Source organism: Podarcis liolepis (genome assembly GCF_965112155.1).
Source record: "Podarcis liolepis genome assembly, chromosome: 3".
NCBI classification, from domain to species: domain Eukaryota; kingdom Metazoa; phylum Chordata; class Lepidosauria; order Squamata; family Lacertidae; genus Podarcis; species Podarcis liolepis.
The window spans coordinates 104,986,934-105,006,828 of NC_139557.1; the positions used below are offsets into that span (position 1 = coordinate 104,986,934).

Genomic DNA, 19,895 nt, shown 5'->3' on the forward strand with positions numbered 1-19,895 from the left:
CTCGGAGGGTGGTGGACTCTCCTTCATCGGAGGGTTTAAACAGAGGTTGGAAGGCCATCTTCTTGGGAACACTTTATCTGCAGTTTCTGCATTGCAGGGGGTTGGACTTGATGGCCCTTGGGGTCTTTTCCAACTCTGTCATTCCATGATTCTATGAAAGCTTCCATAGCTCCTCATTTACCTGCCATAGTAAAGAGGACCCCGCAGATGACATCAGTGAGCCTGCTGGGAATACCCTCCCCTTGCGTGATTCTCTTCCATTGCACTATTGGTTTTAACTCCATTTAGCTGAGGATTCCTGGGACGGATGATGCTGTTGACTTCTCAAACCATTATTTATTTATTTATTTATAAATAAATAAATAAAATAAATAAAATAAATTTATACCCCGCCCATCTGGCCAGGCTTCCCCGGCCACTATGGGCGGCTTCCAACAAAACACTAAAATACAGTAATGCCTCAAACATTAAAAGCTTCCCTAAACAGGGCTGCCTTCAGATGTCTTCTAAAAGTCTGGTAGTTGTTGTTCTCTTTGACATCTGGTGGGAGGACGTTCCACAGGGCAGGTGCCACTACCGAGAGGGCCCTCTGCCTGGTTCCCTGTAAAGGTTCGGCACTGTGAAATGTGCCTTCTCGGTAGTGGCGCCAACACTGGATCACCCTCTCATCAAATGTCAAGGAGATGGGTAACTATATACAGTAACCAGTTTAGAAGACATCTGAAGGCAGCCTTATATAGGGAAGCTTTTTAATGTTGAATGTTTTATTACGTTTCATGTTGGAAGCTGCCCAGAGTGGCAACCCAGTCAGATGGCTGGGGTACAAATATATAGTAATAATAATAATAATAATAATAATAATAATAATAATAAACCTTTTCTCAGTTAGTCCAGTTCTCAGCCCTCTTTGGGATAACCCAGGCATAGGCAAACTCGGCCCTCCAGATGTTTTTGGCCTACAACTCCCATCATCCCTAGCTAACAGGACTAGTGGATGATGGGAGTTGTACAGTGGATGCTCAGGTTGCAAACGTGATCCGTGTGGGAGGCATGTTTGCAACCCGCAGTGCCACGTCTGCACACGGGCGGGTTATGATTCGGCACTTCTGCGCATGCGCAAAGCACAATTTAGTGTTTCTGTGCATTCACGAGCGCCGAAACCTGGAAGTAACCCGTTCGGGTACTTCCAGGTTTCTGTGCATCTGCAACCTGAAAACACGTAACCCAAAGTCTCTGTAACCTGAGGAATGACTGTAGTCCCAAAACATCTGGAAGGCTGAGTTTGCCTATGTTTGGGATAAACCATGACTGTTTTAAAATGAGTTTTGATTATATCTGAATCCTCTGTGAATCTTCTAGTGCAGGCCAATGTAGCATCAGTAACAACAAATGGATGAATGTTGTATTTCAAATTGTTGTACCTCACCCTGAGAACTCAGGGTAGAGAATGAGTAATAAAGTAAATGAATAGTAAATAACAATACAACAACAACAACAACCACAACCACAATAGTACTTGAAGCACTGCACTGGCTGCCACCGAGCCACCAGGCCCAGTTCATTGGGTTAGTACTAGCATGTAAAGCCCTAAATGTCTTGGGACACAATTAGCTAAAAGATCTCCTTCCTTTGCCAGTATCAGCCATCTTGTTTTTGTTTTTTTTAAATAAATATTTATTAAAGTTTTACGCAAAACATAAGATTCCAGAATAAAGTCTACAAAAATCATAAGTTTACAGAATAAGAAAAAAGGAAAAAGAAAATTAAAACTAGACTTAACAAACTAAAAAAATCACACGTAGAAAAAGAATATAAAGAAGAAAAGGAAGCTAATAACTAAATAAAAAGGGGGGAAAAACAAGAAAAATTTAAAAATAAGTCCATCTTTAAATAAACTTTCAACTCATTTCCTTATTTCCTTGACCTCCTCACACCTCCCCTTTTGTATTCCCGTTTAATAATCCTTTCAGCAAATCCTTACCCTCTATCATTTATCTTTACTCAATATCTTAACCTATTATCAACCATTGTCAATCCATATTTGCATATTCTTAACAATCTTTATACCAATACCACTTATTTTCCATCCAACATCATTTTAACATTCCTTAATTTTACAGTACTTCTGCAAGTAGTCTTTAAATTTCTTCCAGTCTTCTTCCACCAACTCTTCTCCCTGGTCTTGGATTCTGCCAGTCATTTCTGCCAGTTCCATGTAATCCATCACCTTCATCTGCCATTCTTCCAGTGTGCGTAAATCCTGTGTCTTCCAATACTTTGCAATCAGTATTCTTGCAGCCATCTTGGACTCTACCATCCACAGGTGAAACCTTGTTGGTGGTACTGCTTGGTTGGTGTTGGCCCATGACAGGGGTTTTTTCAGTGGCAGCTCCCCATCTGTGGAATGCCTTCCATGTTGAAGTGTCCCTGTCTCTCTTATAATTGACTTCCAGGCAGAATCTGAAAACAGCTCTGATTACACACTCTGAGAAATACTATTCTTGGCAACCCTGAAATCACCGGTTGAGATACTGTTTCTAACTGCTACCAGATTTTATTTTATTTTTAACGTGTTTGCCACCCTGGGCTCCTTTGGGAGGTAGGGCGGGTTCTAACGTGAAATAATAATCATAATATTTCAGGAAGTGCAAGTGCCTCTTTAAAAGTTTAGGCCTTCCTCTTGTGTGCTGTAGGCTGTTCATCTCAGCGGGGTGGAAATTAGAGCCAGTGGGCGATGATTCATGTTCTTGCATCCTGTTTTAAGCCTTGTTGAGGTGGGAAAAGAAAATATTCTGTGGTCTCTTTTCTGTAGCTCCAGGAAACATCGTAAGCACCATGTGTGTCTCGCTTGCATCTTGGACATAACAAACCTTAAAAGCGAAACTTTTTCGTTTTAAAAACATGGTCTTGGGGGGGGCGGGGGGAAGGTTGAGTGAATTATTCGCCAGGTTCTTGCATTCCCTTTTCAGATCTCGGCCTCGCATTAGGGCTGAAGAGCTGTTTTATTTCTCTGGAGGGGCTGCCCTGCCAAATTTTAAATTGGCCAGGCAGCCCCGCCCAAGAACATATGTGTTTATCCGTCACACAAAAGTACACTGGCACACATTTTCCTCTCATCGTGTACGGTTGGCAGCAGACCTCTGGGAAGTGTGTGTGAGAGAGGGAGCCCATCCTGGACTGAGTGAGGTCCTGCCGCTCAGCCACACTTGCCTCAGAGACCCTTAGCGGGCCTGTTGCCTGGCAGTGCCAGGGATGGCCCAGAAACGAGGGCGAAACATGCTGCACGAATGTACCTCAGGGTGTGCTCATGTGCACAGAAGCGAGTGTTTGTGGGGAGGGTGGCCATAGTCCCCATCTATACCTGAAGGAGCGTCTCCACCCCCATCATCTAGCCCAGACACTGAGGTCCAGCTCTGAGGGCCTTCTGGCGGTTCCCTCCCTGCAAGAAGTGAGGTTAAAGAGAACCAGGCAGAGGGTCTTCTCAGTAGTGGCGCCCGCCCTGTGGAACGCCCTCCCATCAGATGTCAAATAAATAAACAACTACAGTGGTACCTCTGGATGCGAACAGGATCTGTTCCAGAGCCCCGTTCGCATCCTGAAGGGAATGCAACCCACGTCTGCGCATGCGCGGGTCACAATTTGCCACTTCCGCACATGCGTGTGATGTCATTTTGAGCGTCTGCGCATGCGCGAGCAGCGAAACCCGGAAGTAACGTGCTCCGTATGACTGTATCTGACTTTTAGAAGACATCTGAAGGCAGCCCTGTTTAGGGAAGTTTTTAAGGTTGGATGTTTTATCGTGTTTTTAATATTCTGTTGGGAGCCGCCCAAAGTGGCTGGGGAACCCCAGCCAGATGAGTGGGGGTATAAATTATAAATTATTATTATTATTATTATTATTATTATTAATTTTACTTTGGCTGCACCCAGCACTGACGCGTGGCCCTTGGAGGGTTGGCAAACAGTCGCCCAAGTCGTCTTCCTTCCCCCCCACAACTGAAGTTGAGCAGTTATTTCAATGGGCACTGAGGACTCCCTTTGTTGTGTAAATGAGTTCACTCTGAGCTTTTTGGGAAGAGAGCTTCCTGTTTTTAAGATCCTCTTATTGTCTACTGTGACTACCCCTGTCCAACTCTCTGCAAATGGCCAGTAGATTGTAAGCAGACTTTATGCACTTATTCACTTTTCCGTTGCTACTTGTCTCCTTCCATTGCGAATGAGGTTTTCTGCTTAGCTAGGAAACCGCTGTTGAAATTTAGAGCGCTACCGTTTCAGTCGTTTTCAAGCTGTGTTCCACGGGATTCCTTGGAAGGTTACCAGAGGTCTCACAGTGAGAAAAAACAGTCGTGGAGGACAAACTCCTGAAAACACTTTTTCTCAAAAAAGTCACCTCTTGTACAAAATAAAAGGAGTCCTTAATGCCCATTGAAATGACTGTTCAATGCAGTTGCTGAAACAAAATGAAGACGACTTAGATCATAGAATTGCAGAGTTGGAAGGGACCCCAAGGGACATCTAGTCCAACCCCCTGCACGGCAGGAATCTCAGCTAAAGCAACCATGGCAGATGACCATCCAGCCTCTGTTTAAAAGCCTACAAGGAAGAAGAGTCCACAGAGACGATCAGGCAGGTTCTTGTCCACCTTTTTTATGATGTTCAGCCACAGGGAAGGGCATTGTGTGGCAGCCTTTGGCAACATGGGTGACACCTGGCTTGAGAGCAGTACATGTGAAAAGGATCCAGGAGTCTTGGTTGACCACAAACTTGACATGAGCCAACAGTGTGACGCGGCAGCTAAAAAAGCCAATGCAATTCTGGGCTGCATCAATAGGAGTATAGCATCTAGATCAAGGGAAGTAATAGTGCCACTGTATTCTGCTCTGGTCAGACCTCACCTGGAGTACTGTGTCCAGTTCTGGGCACCACAGTTCAAGAAGGACACTGACAAACTGGAACGTGTCCAGAGGAGGGCAACCAAAATGGTCAAAGGCCTGGAAACGATGCCTTATGAGGAACGGCTAAGGGAGCTGGGCATGTTTAGCCTGGAGAAGAGGAGGCTAAGGGGTGATATGATAGCCATGTTCAAATATATAAAAGGATGTCACATAGAGGAGGGAGAAAGGTTGTTTTCTGCTGCTCCAGAGAAGCGGACACGGAGCAATGGATCCAAACTACAAGAAAGAAGATTCCACCTAAACATTAGGAAGAACTTCCTGACAGTAAGAGCTGTTCGACAGTGGAATTTGCTGCCAAGGAGTGTGGTGGAGTCTCCTACTTTGGAGGTCTTTAAGCAGAGGCTTGACAACCATATGTCATGAGTGCTCTGATGGTGTTTCCTGCTTGGCAGGGGGTTGGACTCGATGGCCCTTGTGGTCTCTTCCAACTCTATGATTCTATGATTCTATGATTCTATGAACCTGGCACCCTTCAGGCGTTTTGAACCACACACTTGTGCTGGTTGGGGCTGATGGGAACTGTAGTCCAAAACATCTGGAAGGCACCTGGTTGGTGACAACTTCTGTAGTTTATATGGGGAGACTGTGGCTAATTACAGGCTTTCTGGTTTGACTGCTTCAGCCGTGAAGAGAGGAATAATGGGACTGCATGTGAGGACAAAAGGCTGGTTCACACCTCGGATTATTAAGTCCAGCAAGATTTAACGGCATGAGAGCTGTTATCCATGATCGGGCAATGCCCTAGACTACTGCCGTGCTCTGTACATGGGGCTGCCTTTGAAGATGGTTTGCACATCATCATCATCATCATCATCATAAAATTTATACCCAGCCCATCTGGCTGAGTTTCTCCAGCAACTCTGGGTGGCTTCCAATCGAGTGTTAAAAACAATACAGCATTAAATATTAAAAAACTTCCCTAAACAGGGCTGCCTTCAGATGTCTTTTAAAGATAAGATAGCTACTTATTTCCTTCACGTCTGAGGGGAGGGCGTTCCACAGGGCGGGCACCACTACTGAGAATGCCCTCTGTCTGGTTCCCTGTAACCTCACTTCTCGCAATGAGGGAACCGCCAGAAGGCCCTCGGCGCTGGATCTCAGTGTCTGGGCTGAACGATTATAGCTTCTGTGTTCCTCTATATAGGAGCAGGAATGTGATGAGAAGTCATATCTCCTAGTATCTGTGCACACAGTGCAAGGTAAAAAGGTAAAGGACCCCTGGACGGTTAAGTCCAGTCAAAGGCGACTATAGGGTGTGCCGCTCATCTCGCTTTCAGGTCAAAGGAGCTGGCGTTTGTCCACAGACAGCTTTCCGGAACACCCTGATGGAAACCAGAGAGCACGGAAATGCCGTTTACCTTCCTGCCACAGCAGTACCTATTTATCTACTTGCACTGGCGTGCTTTCAAACTGCTAGGTTGGCTGGAGCTGGGACAGAGCAACGGGAGCTCACCCCATTGTGGGGATTCGAACTGCTGACCTTCTGATTGGCAAACCCAAGCGGCTCAGTGGTTTAGACCACAGCGCCATCCGCATCCCGAACACGGTGCAAACATCTATAGAGACAGCCTTTGTGTGTACAGTTGTGACTAGACACATGCTTGCTGTGTGTGTAGAAGCCAGGGCAACCTGGCACATCCCCAAACCCCCGCAGACGAGCATGGAGTTATGTACAGCCATACCTCATGTTATGTCCGCTTCATGTTACGTTCTTTCAGGATGCGTCCCACGGCGACCCAGAAGTACTGGAAAGGGTTACTTCCGGGTTTCGCCGCTCGCGCATGCACAGACGCACGAAATGACATAACGCACATGCACAGAAGCGGTGAATTGCAACCCACTCGTGCGCAGACACGCTGCTGTGGGTTGTGTTCTTTTCATGTTGTGAATGGGCCTCCAGAACGGATCCCATTTGCAACCAGAGGTACCACTGTAGACCCAGGATAGCTAATATTAACTGATGAACCCGTGTGTTTAACAAAGCAATCTTCACAGGCTGGGAATATTGATTTTAATTTAGGTTAATTTAGGAACCGGAACTGCCCTTTGTGAAAGTGGTCCAATGCTGAAACCATCATGGTAGACCAGCCTTATCCAGCCTGGTGCCTCCCAGATGTTTTGGATGGACTACAACTCCCACCAGCATGTGCTAGGCAGGGATAATAGGAATTGGAGTCCAAAACATCTGGGTGCCTCAGTTTAAGAAGGATATTGACAAGCTAGAATGTGCGCAGGAGAAGGCGACCAGGATAACAAAAGGGTCTGGAAACCAAGTTTTATGAGGAAGAGTTAAGGGAGTTAGGTATGTTTAGTCTGGTAAAGAGTAGATTAAAAGGAGATATGATAGCCATCATTAAATATCTAAAGGACTGCCGCATGGAAGAGGAAACAGGCTTGTTTTCTCCTGGTAGAACCTGTACCAGTGGATTCAAGTTACAAGAAAGGAGATTCTGACTAAACTCCAGGAAGAAACTTTCTGACAGGAAGCTGTTCAGCAGTGGAATAGACTCCCACAAGAGGTGGTGGACTCTCCTTCCTTGGAGGTTTTTAAGCAGAGGTTGGATGGCCACCTGTCATGGATGCTTCAACTGAGAACTAGCTGACCCTCAACTCTACAATTCCGTTGTTCTGTCTGGAGGGCAGCAGGTTGAGGGAGACTGCTGTTGACCCATCGGTATGCACTTCAAACGACGGTGAAGAGTGAAGGACTTTTCTGTGTGCATTGCATGCTCAAGTTCAGTTTAATTGCTTTGGGAGCTCGGCACACTTGCCTTTCGCTGGATGGTGTCTTGTTGCCATAACCCAGAGCCCCGCAGGTGCTCCACTGTGCGCGAAGCAGCTGTTCGAGTGTGCGCGCTTCCCCGCTGGGTTGAAAAGAGGTGCCTTCTCTTACGTTCCCTTCTGTATGCTTTGCATTCCTTTCCGCTGAAACGAGTGCCTCTTGCAGGCTGGAGTGCTCTGCAAGAAATCACTTCGAATCTACTCAGGTAACGCCACTAGAGCAGAAGCACTTCTGTAAGAAAATGTATGCTGCTCCCTCCCTCCAACTTATGTTTATACAAACAGAAACCTTCTTCATTTTGACTGTGGCTGGGCAACTGGCAAAATAGGGCTGGTTGCCCATGTAAGCTCAGTGACTTGTTGTGTCTCTAAAGCACAGATGGGAGAAACAGTGGCCCACCATATGTTGCTGGACTACAGCTCCCATCAGTCCTGACCATTGGGCATGCTGGCTGAGGCTGATGGGAGTTGAAGTCCAACAACGCCTGGATGGCCACCGGTTCCCCTATCTCTGCTCTCATTTTAGAGAAATATATTCTTTGGCTTGGTGGTGCTATTCTTGCTGGAAGTTAGACTAGACCCAGTCTTTTTTGAACATTCCTTCTGATTTGTCTGCAAGAAAGTTATGAGTATTCATCACAATTTGCTTGCCTGGTGGTTACACCTTTTCCCTATGAAGCATTCCTTCATCCCATACTTTTTAGTGCGTTAGCCTTTCGTTTTCCTAATTGCAAAATGTTGATCCTATGCATGCTTATTTAGAAGTAAGTTCCTTGGTGTTCAAAGGTTTACTCCCTAGGATCGTTGCCTTAAGTCTGAAACCAACCTATACAATTTGGCATCTGCCAGCTTCCTAGAGGGCGAGAAAATTATGCCCATTCCTTGTAGCTGAAATACGATGTATTTCCAGTACAGATTTTTCAGGGCTGAAAAATCTCTGTATTCCCTTTGAACACGTGCAAAATGGTCGTTGCCTGTGCCAAAAATGAGCAGAGAATCGTCTGAGCTTGTTGTTTTGTAGGCGAATAACTTTTGCTCTCAGTATTTTAACTTCCTTATGTAACAAAATGTTTATATAGTGGATAACTTCTGTGTTTATCTTTGTGGCCTGCTATAGATGAGAACATGACATTGAGTGTGTGACTTTCCTTTACTCTGTCTACTCTGTCCTGCAGATGACTATGGGATCCTTTTAGTTGCAGAGGCACTGCTGGAGCTGTGCTTGAACGAGAACCTTGCCAAAATCAAGGACGCCGTTCCATTAATGGAAAAATCCGAGCCCAAAATGAGCGACGCCAAAAAGTATTTGACAGGCATTCTATACCGAGGGAAGTTGCCGGTAAGCGTCCATGGCTGACATAAAACATGAGCATTTAATGTGCTGTTAATGATGCACAATTGCAAGGCTCAGATACGAAATGTTGGAACCCATCTGTCTCTCAGTCCTGCGTTTCATAAAGGACTCCAGTAAATAATTCCATTTCCTTTTGCTCCATTTAGGAGGGAAGAAAATCCTCCACTAGAATCTAATCCAGGCTTCCTCAACCTCAGCCCTCCAGATGTTTTGAGACTACAATTCCCATCATCCCTGACCGCTGGTCCTGCTAGCTAGGGATCATGGGAGGGCCGAGGTTGAGGAAGCCTGATCTAATCCATTGTCCTTGCTGCAGAATTCTGTGATCTGCTTCACACATCACATTGTTATTTATTTATTGTTATTTATTGAATTTCTATATTGCCCTGTGTCCGAAGATCACAGGGCAGTTTACATTGTAAAAACGCAAAAAGCATAACGTAATAGCAAACAATAACAATAACCTACACAGACACACAGTTTGAAAGATCTTACATGAACATCTTCACATTCTAAAAGGGAACAAAATAGTGCAAATGAGGGGTTTTTTAGTGTTTCCCAAAATTTCGTTATGCTTTTGGGGGGAAATTAAAGTATTCAGGAAAGAAACCTATTTCTTTCCACCCAGATTTCATTTAAACTATAGTTAAACACTATTTCAAAAGCTAAAAATAAAAGCCATTTCATTGTTATACAGTGGTACCTTGGGTTACATAAGCTTCAGGTTACAGACGCTTCAGGTTACAGACTCTGCTAACCCAGAAATAGTACCTCAGGTTAAGAACTTTGCTTCAGGATGAGAACAGAAATCATGTTCCGCCGGCTCGGCGGCAGCGGGAGGCCCCATTAGCTAAAGTGGTGCTTCAGGTTAAAAACAGTTTCAGGTTAAGAACGGACCTCCAGAACGAATTAAGTACTTAACCCGAGGTACCACTGTACAGTTCATTTCACCATACATTCTTGCTTAACTGCATGAGACTTTTGAAATACCATATATAAGAATGTTTTGTTATCAACTAAACTCAATAAAGATTGAAAACAAACACACGTGTTTGTGTGCCAGCGTGGTGTAGTGGTTAAGAGCGGTGGACTTGTAATCTGGTGAACTGGGTTCGCTTCTCTGCTTCTCCATATGCAGCTGCTGGGTGACCTTGGGCTAGTCATACTCCTCTGAAGTCTCTCAGCCCCACTCACCTCACAGAGTGTTTGTTGTGGGGAAGGAAGGGAAAGGAGAATGTTAGCCGCTTTGAGACTCCTTCGGGTAGTGATAAAACGGGATATCAAATCCAAATCCACAAACACACACTATGCTTTAATGTGAATGCAAAACATGCTGGTACATAATCCTGAGAAGTGTTCTTGCTCTGCTCCTCCCCTGCTCTGCACTTTTTGCTGCTGTGCCACTAGGAAACAAGTCAGAGTCTGTCTTGTTGCAATATCTAAACCCAGGCTTGTGGCTTAACCTTGAGTGGCTGACTATCCCGCTCTTCCACAGGGGCATTCATGCCCCACAAATTGGGGAGGGATATTTGGCAGCTTTGGGGAGGATATCCAAAATCTGTTCAATTTGCATTGGGTGGGGCTATACATTTATTTAAGCTGAGATGGCACAGGAAGTTTCATTGCCACAGCTCCAATTGGTGGCTGGGTCGCCCCAGCCACTCTGGGCGGCTCCCAACAAAATATTAAAAAACGCAATAAAACACCAGTCATTAAAAACTTGCCCTCGGATGTCAAATAGTTGTCTATCTTTTTGACATCTGATGGAAAGAGCAGCTACCATTGCCAAGAAGGCCCTCTGCCTGGTTCCCTGTAACCTCACTTCTCGCAGTGAGGGAACTGCCAGAAGGCCCTCAGAACTAGATCTCAGTGTCTAGGCTGAACAATGGGGGTGGAGACGCTCCTTCAGGTATACAGGACTGAGGCTGTTTAGGGCTTTAAAGGTCAGCACCAACACTTTGAATTGTGCTCGGAAGCATACTAGGAGCCAAGGTAGAATGCATTGGACTGGCGTTATATGATCCCAGTCACCAGTCTAGCTTCCGCATTCTGGATTGGTTGTAGTTTCCGAGTCACCTTCAAAGGTAGCCTCATGTAGAGCACATTGCAGTAGTCCAAGCAGGAGATAACCGGAGCATATACCACTCTGGGGAGACAGTGCGCAGGCAGATCTATGGATATATTTCTTTCAAAGGAATGAAAATGCCTTTGCTTATCACAGCGCAGTGTGTACATCAAAGCTCACAAGGCTTGTGCATCGAGGCACTTGATTCTCCTTGAATTCAGGATTGGGGCTGAATGTCAACATTGCATTGTTCCGGTTGGGGGGTCTGATGGATTATTGATGGAAATCATTTCATTTCTCCAGCCAAAAGATTTGACAGAAGCCATGCTGATCCTGGCGAAGCTCCATTATGTCGAGGGCTCTTACAGGGATGCTCTCAGCATGTATGCAAGAGCTGGCCTTGATGACATCGCGGTGGAGAAGAAGCCTTTGTATATGCTGCGGCTGCTGACAGAAGCTTTTGTAATCAAAGGTAATGGGTTGCCCACGTCTGCTGGAACTATTTGGTGATGGTGATGATTTTGTGTGTCAGGGTTACAAGAAAGCATGACATCTGAAAAGGTCGAAGGCAACTGCTGCTGCTGATACCTTACCAGTCCAGACTGGCACCACCCCCTGCCTCTTGGGGTCAGGATCCTTCTTTTTCATGCAGCCTAAAATGACGTTGGGACGCGGGTGGCGCTGTGGGTTAAACCACAGAGCCTAGGACTTGCCGATCAGAAGGTCGTGGTTCGAATCCCCGCGACGGGGTGAGCTCCCGTTGCTCGGTCCCTGCTCCTGCCCATCTAGCAGTTCGAAAGCACATCAAAGTGCAAGTAGATAAATAGGTACCAATCCGGCGGGAAGGTTAACGGCATTTCCATGCGCTGCTCTGGTTCACCAGAAGCGGCTTAGTCATGCTGGCCACATGACCCGGAAGCTGTACGCCAGCTCCCTCGACCAACAAAGCGAGATGAGCGGCGCAACCCCCGAGTCGGTCACGACTGGACCTAATGGTCAGGGGTCCCTTTACCTTTACCTTAAAATGACGTTAGCTTTTTTTGCTGTGTTACCCCACTGTTGGCTCTTTGCCTTAACCTCTCACTTTTCTCGGTAGTGTGTAGCTAGTTATCTGAATCATATGGCTCTTCTTCCTTCTGCGTTACACTTTGCATTTGTCCTTGCTGCTTTTTCAGGCTTCAGGGTGTGTGTGTGTGTGGAGGAAAATATATTTCTTGATGCCTGTTAACCCTATTTCATTTGGTGGGAGTTGGGTGTCGGTCATAGGAATGCGTTATTTTTCTGGAGAAACTTTGTAAAAACCCTCTTGCAATCTTCATCTTCTGTTTGCCACCCGTGCTTTTCTTTATATGAGTGTTGCTGGAATAGTTGCTATCTATCTCTCTGTCGATCTACCTTTCCTATTCTCCTCCTTTTCAGCATGCCTTCCAGCTTGTTAGGTGGATGGGAGCTCTGGAATGATCAGATACCTCCGACTGGTATGTAAAGCTTGAAACTGAACTCCACATGAATGAGCCTTGCAGTGAGTGCACCGGTGGTCACTTTGATGTGCGCATGTTGATCTCTCTGCACGCTTGATGTGTCTTGACAGTTTCGCTACTTTGTTGGCTTCTGTGCATATCTAGCAGAAGGGGTTAACCTTGCTGGATAATGACATCTGGAAAGGACAGCTTTGTGAGTGAGACCACGTCCACAGCAGACATTTCAAGCACCATGATGCCAGTTTAAACGGCCATCGCTTCCTGCAAATAATTTTGGGGACCATAGTTTGTTAAGGGTGCTGAGAGTTGTCAGGAGACCCCTACAGTGGTACCTCGGGTTAAGAACTTAATTCGTTCTGGAGTGTTGAATGGTTTCTTTAAATGTAAAGGTTCATCATTGTTCCACTCCATGTGTATGTCTTTAAGGGGCCAGAGCAAGGGCCAGAGCAAACTAATGAGACCCAGCTTTACAGCTGTGAAACATAGCAGGTGCTGCTGAGTTGTATTTGATTAAGGCGTGTCAGCATCTGGGTGTAGTATATAAGGAGCAGCATCTAGCTCTCCCATTACCCTGGGGGATGGGTTGGTGGTTGGGTCTGGTTTGTTGATGTATTTAGTGTAAATGGAGTTTTTGTGTTTTGTGTTTCTTATTAAAACCTTCTTTAAGTTTATTTTTGAGTCCTTTCTTTTTAATGCATGGTCTCCCCAGCAAGCTCTCTGCAGCGTCACTATACTGCAAAAAGCCAACATGGAGGTCTGTTCTTAAGCTGAAACTGTTCTTAACCTGAGGTACCACTTCAGCTAATGGGGCCTCCCGCCGCCGCACGATTTCTGTTCTCATCCTGAAGCAAAGTTCTTAACCCGAGGTACTATTTCTGGGTTAGCAGAGTCTGTAACCTGAAGCGTATATCACCTGAAACGTCTGTAACCTGAGGTACCATTGTATTCCTCTCACAGAGCTACAGTTCCCAGAGTACAGTGGTACCTCTAGATATGAACGGGATCCGTTCCGGAGCCCCGTTCACATCTAGAGGTAAACGTAACTAGCGATGGCACGTCTGCGCATGCGCGCGCCACTTTTTGCTGCATCTGCACATGCGCGTGACGTCATTTTGAGCATCTGCGCATGCACAAACGGTGAAACCCATAAGTAACGTGCTCCGTTACTTCCGGGTTGCCGAGGAGTGCAACTTGAACGCGCTCAACTCGAAGCATATTTAACCCGAGGTATGACTGTAGTTTAACCAGTGCTTTTTTCTGGGGGGATGCATACCCCTAAACATTTTGTGAACTGAAGTCTGGCCTCTTTGAGGGGCAGCAATTCAATATGAGTAGGAAAATGAGAATACTGTACCCCTAAACATTTTTTTTTTCTTTTTAGGGAAAAAAAGCACTGGGCTTAACTACCACAATATTTCTTGCACCATTGGTCCTCCATTGAGCTCAGGCTTGAAGGAGACAGCCATTTGGTAGAAGTTGAAGGCCCTCAGGTTGAAAGAAGTTCCCCACCTCTGCTGGATTGCCTTAAAGGCCGACAAATTTATTATGGCATAAACTTTTTGTGGACCAGAGTATCCTGAAGGCTCAGTTATTGCAATGCACTTTATGTGGGGCTTCCCGCGTGCCTGGTTCAGAAGCTCCGGTTTGTGCAAAACACATATAACTCCAGTGCTCAAAAGTCTGCTCTGCAGTGGCGTAGCGTGGGGGGTGCAGGGGGGGCTGGCCGCACCAGGCGCAACATCTGGGGGTTAGGGTTAGGAGGCGCAAATCCACGGGTTAGGGGGCGCAAATTACTTGCCTTGCCCCGGGTGCTGACAACCCACGCTACGCCACTGCTGCTCTGGCTGCCCATATGGTATCAGACCAGGTTCAAAGTTCTTGCATTCATTTAGAAGACCCTTAACAATTTGGGTCCAGGATACCTCAAGGACCACCTCATCCCTCATACCTGTGACTGATCAAGGAGGTTTTTGCAGGAGTCACTGTCAGTGGCCCTTCAGGGCTCAGGTACATAGCTTGCATCCACCAGGAGCCTTGCATTCAGTATGGTGGGCCTAATTTTATGGAAGCTCCCTCCCAGCCAAGGTCAAGCAGGTCTCCTACCTTCTGAACTTCAGGCCCCTGCTGAAGACTTACAGTGGTGCCTCGCAAGACGAAAAGAATCCGTTCCGCGAGTCTCTTCGTCTTGCGGTTTTTTCGTCTTGCGAAGCAAGCCCATTAGTGGCTTAGCGGATTAGCGCTATTAGCAGCTTAGCGGGCTTAGCGGATCAGCTGATAAGCGGTTTAGCGGCTTAGCGGATCAGCTGATAAGCGGCTTAGTGGCTTAGCGGATCAGCTGTTAAGCGGCTCAGCAGATCAGCTGTTAAGCGGCTTAGCGGCTTGGGGAAAAGGGGGGGGAGGGGGGGAAAACCCGCAGGAACTCGCAAGACATTTTTGTCTTGTGAAGCAAGCCCATAGGAAATTTGTTTTGCAAAGCACCTCCAAAACAGAAAACCCTTTCGTCTAGTGGGTTTTCTGTCTTGCGAGGCATTCGTCTTGCGGGGCACCACTGTATTCCAGCAAGCATTTAATCAATGTTTGATTTTATAACTGATTTATTATTATTATTTTTGAGGTTATATCCTTGTGAACCACTCTTGGAGATAAGCGGCTTATAAATTGTTTAAACAGAGTCAGTTGGGGATTAAGCCCCTAAGAGCACAATTGTGTTTCCCGCTGAGCAGACAGACATGCTTAAGACTGCAAGTCATTGGCCTAACGTTTTCTCTTAAGACCAGGTCAGTCGGTGTAATCTAGGATGGACAGACGTTGACCCATGGTAGCGAATTTATTTATTCAATTTATGTACCGCCCTTCATCTGAGGATCAAAGGGCGGTTTGCAGTATACGCAGACACTGGAGTTCTTGGGCTATTTTTGTTGTTGCCTGACCTGAGCAGACCTTGTAACATCCCTGAGGGAGCTGTTGCATCCTGACCAGAACAACATGCAAGCAGTGTGGGGAAAGAATAACTGATCTCTAGGGAGGGACACAGGTGTTAGTTGTTGTTGTGGAAAGATCAGTTCCTTAAAACAGCCTCGGTTTACTAAAATGGCCCAAGCTGCAAGTGTCATCCAAGGCCTAAATATCATACCCTCCAACAGTTCTCCCATGAAAACAGGGACACCCTATTCCATACACTGGGACGCGGGTGGCGCTGTGGGTTAAACCACAGAGCCTAGGACTTGCTGATCAGAAGGTCGGCGGTTCGAATCCCCGCGACGGGGTGAGCTCCCATTGCTTGGTCCCTGCTCCTGCCAACCTAGCAGTTTGAAAGCATGTCAAAGTGCAAGTAGATAAATAGGTACTGCTCCGGCGGGAAGGTAAACGGCGCTTCCATGCGCTGCTCTGGTTCGCCAGAAGCGGCTTAGTCATGACCCGGAAGCTGTACGCCGGCTCCCTCGGCCAATAAAGCGAGATGAGCGCCGCAACCCCAGAGTCAGTCACGACTGGACCTAATGGTCAGGGGTCCCTTTACCTTTACCTTTATTCCATACCCTCCAACATTTCTCCCATGAAAATAGGGACATCCTATTCCATACCCTCCATCATTTCTCCCATGAAAATACGGGCGTCCTAAATAAAAGTGGGACATTCCGGGATCAAATCAGAAACCGGGATGGCTTCTGTAAATCTGGGACTGTCCCTGGAAAATAGAGACACTTGGAGGGTCAGAAATATGTGCAGCTGCTTAGAGAGAGGAAGGTTCTCACTTTTATTCTCAGCGGCACCCTAAGAATGTGTGTTTCTGATTGGAGCTTGATTTTCATGCCTCTTTATGCTTTTGCATGTTTGTGCCTGTGTGGGAGGACGTGAGAAAATGCATATGGTGCTGCATGTGGAAGACAGCAAAGCTGTGCATATATATATTTTTCTGCAGTCCTGCAGCAAGTTAAATTGGCGATGTGGCAACTTCACCTCCCCTTTGGCCCAATGTGAGGCAGAATGCTCTTATCTCGGGGACGAGGATCTTGTAGCCTTCCAGGTGTTATTATTTATTGTATATTTAGTTGTAGCCCCACCGTTTCCCCTAAAGGCGGCTTACAGATGAAAACAAGAACGGCCCCAAACCTAGAAAAAATCAAATCATTAAAATACGATTAAACATGGATAGAATTAAAACCATATGGATTTTAAATCTGTTTAAAGCAGGGGTTGGACTCCCAGCTCCCATCAGGTCCACCAGCATGTCCAATGGTCATGGATGATGGGAGTTGTAGTCCAGCAACATTTGGAGGACCACAGCTTTGCCCACCTCCATTCTGTCTCTTCTTCTTCTTCTTCTTCCTCTTCCTCCTGAAGCTACACAGAAGTGAGGCAAGGGAACATCTCTTCAGATCTTCCGTTTTAAATACGATTTGTCATGAGTTGCATGCATGCGGATGTTTGCCTGTTCTTTATTTGTGTGTGTTGACTCATGTGATGCTTTGTTCTTTGCCCCTCAGCAGCTTTGTGTGGTGGAGAGAGCATCCTTTTCAGGGACAGGAAGAATAAAGGGAAGGGCTTTTCTCATTCCCAACACCTCCTCTGTACATTCTGTGCAGTTTCCGCGAAGGCAGGGCAGAGGACGAAATCCTGTGTGTGGTGCAGAGGTGTGAGTGGTTGAAAGAGGCAAGAGCGAGGAGCAGGTGCTGCCTTGTTTTGAATCTGACCATTGGCCCACTTTCCTCAGTAAGGTCTGCTCCAGTTCCCATCATCCTCTGCCTGCTTGGTCAATGCTCAGGGATGTCTTTGTTTATTTTATTTAACAAACTTTATACAGTGGATGCTCGGATTGCGAACGTAACCCGTTCCGGTACTTCCGGGTTTCGGTGGTCCGTAACCCCAAAAAACGCAGCCTGGAGCGTCTGTAACCCGAGGTATGACTGTATACCACTAAGCTGTAAAAACAACCACCACCACCTCAAAGTGGTAAATAATGATGAGGATAAGGATGAGGATGATGATGAAATTATCAGTAAAATACTGTTAAAGCAGATATTTAAATATTCAACATTGATCAAAATAAACAATAAGCTAAAATCAGATGAAAACACATGTAGCCTGGATAGGCTTGCTAGAAGATTTTTATTTCATTTTTAAGGAAAAAAGTAGGTTTTATTAAATATTTTCTTGGGTTTCAAAAGTACGTGCATTGTCTCTATTTTCAGGTTAAAGAGTCTTTTCTACAGGTCAGTTACGTTTGACGTGAGGCATTAATGTTATATATAGTATAAGGTTGGGGGAGAAGAGAGGTGGAGAAAGACTACAGCAAAGACAGCTGCTTGAGATCAATTGGCAGGGAGTTCCAAAGTGTAACTGCTGACACACTAAAAGATTGATTTGGGGGGGGGGGACGACGACGACTGTGAAATAAGTATTCTGTGGCATCTGGAACAGCCCAACCTCTGCAGATCAAGGTGTCCCAAGTGGGCATATATTGGGCAAGGCGATTCTTAGAATATAGAGTCACTTGCCCAATGACAAACGCCTAGGGAGTTAGAGTGGAAATGCGCGAGCTATATAGTCATACCTTGGGATAAATACGCTTCAGGATAAGTATTTTCGGGTTGTGCTCTGTGGCGACCCAGAAGTAACAGAGCGCGTTACTTCCGGGTTTCACCGCTCGCGCATGCGCAGACGGTCAAAATGATGTCACGCGCATGCGCGGAAGTGGCAAAACGCGACCCACGCACGCGCAGACGCGTAGTCATGTCTTACGTTCTGTTCAGGATGCGAACGGGGCCCCGAGGTACCACTGTAGTTTCAGAAATGGCGGCCACTGGTGGCGATGAGGATAAACAAGACCTTGTGAAGGTGCAGGAGTGGGTTGTACGGGAAGTTGCAAGGTGTGCATGCGAGTGGATGGAGTGAAGGTGACACGACGTGATACATTAAGTGACAACTGTTCATAGGCAATTTCCATCTTGGCTTTAATAAGAACTTGCTGTTGCTCTCCTTACAGGCTTGGCGCTGGAGCGCTCGCCCAATTCCATCGCTTCCCGCGCCCGCCTCTCCGAACGTGAGGAAGAAGTCATGGTTTGCTTTGAAAGGGCCTGTGTGATGGCTCAAGTGTTTCTACAGGAACTCGAGAAGGTAAACAAAAGCCTCCTTCAAAGGCCCTTTTAGCACTTCCTGAATGTTAGGAGACGGGAAGCTTCCAAGGCTCTCTGATATCCCTATGGTATGTCTCCTAGAGAGGACAGTCCTCCCTTTGAATGAGCATTTGAAGGGCTATTTGCTCTAAAATCAAAGAATTATAATATGGAAGAACAGTTGGACTTTTAAGTTTTCCCTTGATATTTAGCAGGACCTGAACAGCAGCCTGAGGAGACACCGAAGTCCCCTTTCTGTATCGTGAGATGTGTAGCATTTCTGTTTGAATTGTAGTACAGAGGTACCTCTGGAATGACTTAAGTACTTAACCCGAGGTACCACTATACAGTGGTACCAAGTGGTACCTTGGTTCCCGAACTCAATCCATTCTGGAAGTCCGTTCGACTTCCAAAATGTTCGCAAGCTGAGGCGCGGCTTCTGGTTGGCTGATTGGCCTCAGAAACAAGGCCAACAGCCGAAACAGACATTTGGCTTCCAAAAAACGTTTGCAAATCAGAACACTTACTTCTGGATTTGCAATGTTCGGGAGCCGATTTGTTCGGGAGCCAAACCGTTTGGGAACCGAGGTACCACTGTAATGATTTCTAATTTTACATCTATACCTATGCGCTGTAGTTCCACTTATAGTTATTTCTAACTGTGAGTTACAGTGGTGCCTCGCAAGACGAAATTAATCCGTTCCGCGAGTCTCTTCGTCTTGCGGTTTTTTCGTCTTGCGAAGCACGGCTATTAGCGGCTTAGCGGCTATTAACGGCTTAGCGGCTTAGCGACTTTAAGAAAAAGGAAACAAACTCGCAAGAACTCGCAAGACGTTTCGTCTTGCGAAGCAAGCCCATGCGGAAATTCGTCTTGCGGAACGACTCAAAAAACGGAAAACTCTTTCGTCTAGCGAGTTTTTCGTCTTGCGAGGCATTCGTCTTGCGGGGCACCACTGTATTTAGAAATTATAGTTACAGTGGTACCTCGGGCTAAGAACTAAATTCGTTCCGGAGGGCTGTTCTTAACCTGAAATTGTTCTTAACCTGAGATACCACTTTAGCTAATGGGGCCTCCCGCTGCCACCGCGCTGCCGGAGCACGATTTCTGTTCTCTCCTGAAGCAAAGTTCTTAACCCGAGGTACTAT

General features: G+C 46.2%; 1 protein-coding gene and 1 long non-coding RNA gene across 5 annotated transcripts in view; both read left to right on the forward strand.

The window, feature by feature from the left end:
• Positions 1-19,895, forward strand: part of LOC310702832 — a 311,903-nt gene that overhangs the window by 135,476 nt on the left and 156,532 nt on the right. The gene's annotated exons all lie outside the window — the stretch shown is intronic.
• TTC7A (tetratricopeptide repeat domain 7A) overlaps positions 1-19,895 on the forward strand; it is a 183,744-nt gene that overhangs the window by 1,870 nt on the left and 161,979 nt on the right. For all 4 annotated transcript variants that reach the window (XM_083494305.1, XM_083494306.1, XM_083494307.1 and 1 more), the window contains exons 2-4: positions 8,912-9,075; positions 11,459-11,627; positions 18,620-18,750. In XM_083494305.1, the coding sequence (XP_083350431.1) occupies positions 8,912-9,075; positions 11,459-11,627; positions 18,620-18,750 (464 nt within the window). The remainder of the gene's footprint in view (positions 1-8,911; positions 9,076-11,458; positions 11,628-18,619; positions 18,751-19,895) is intronic.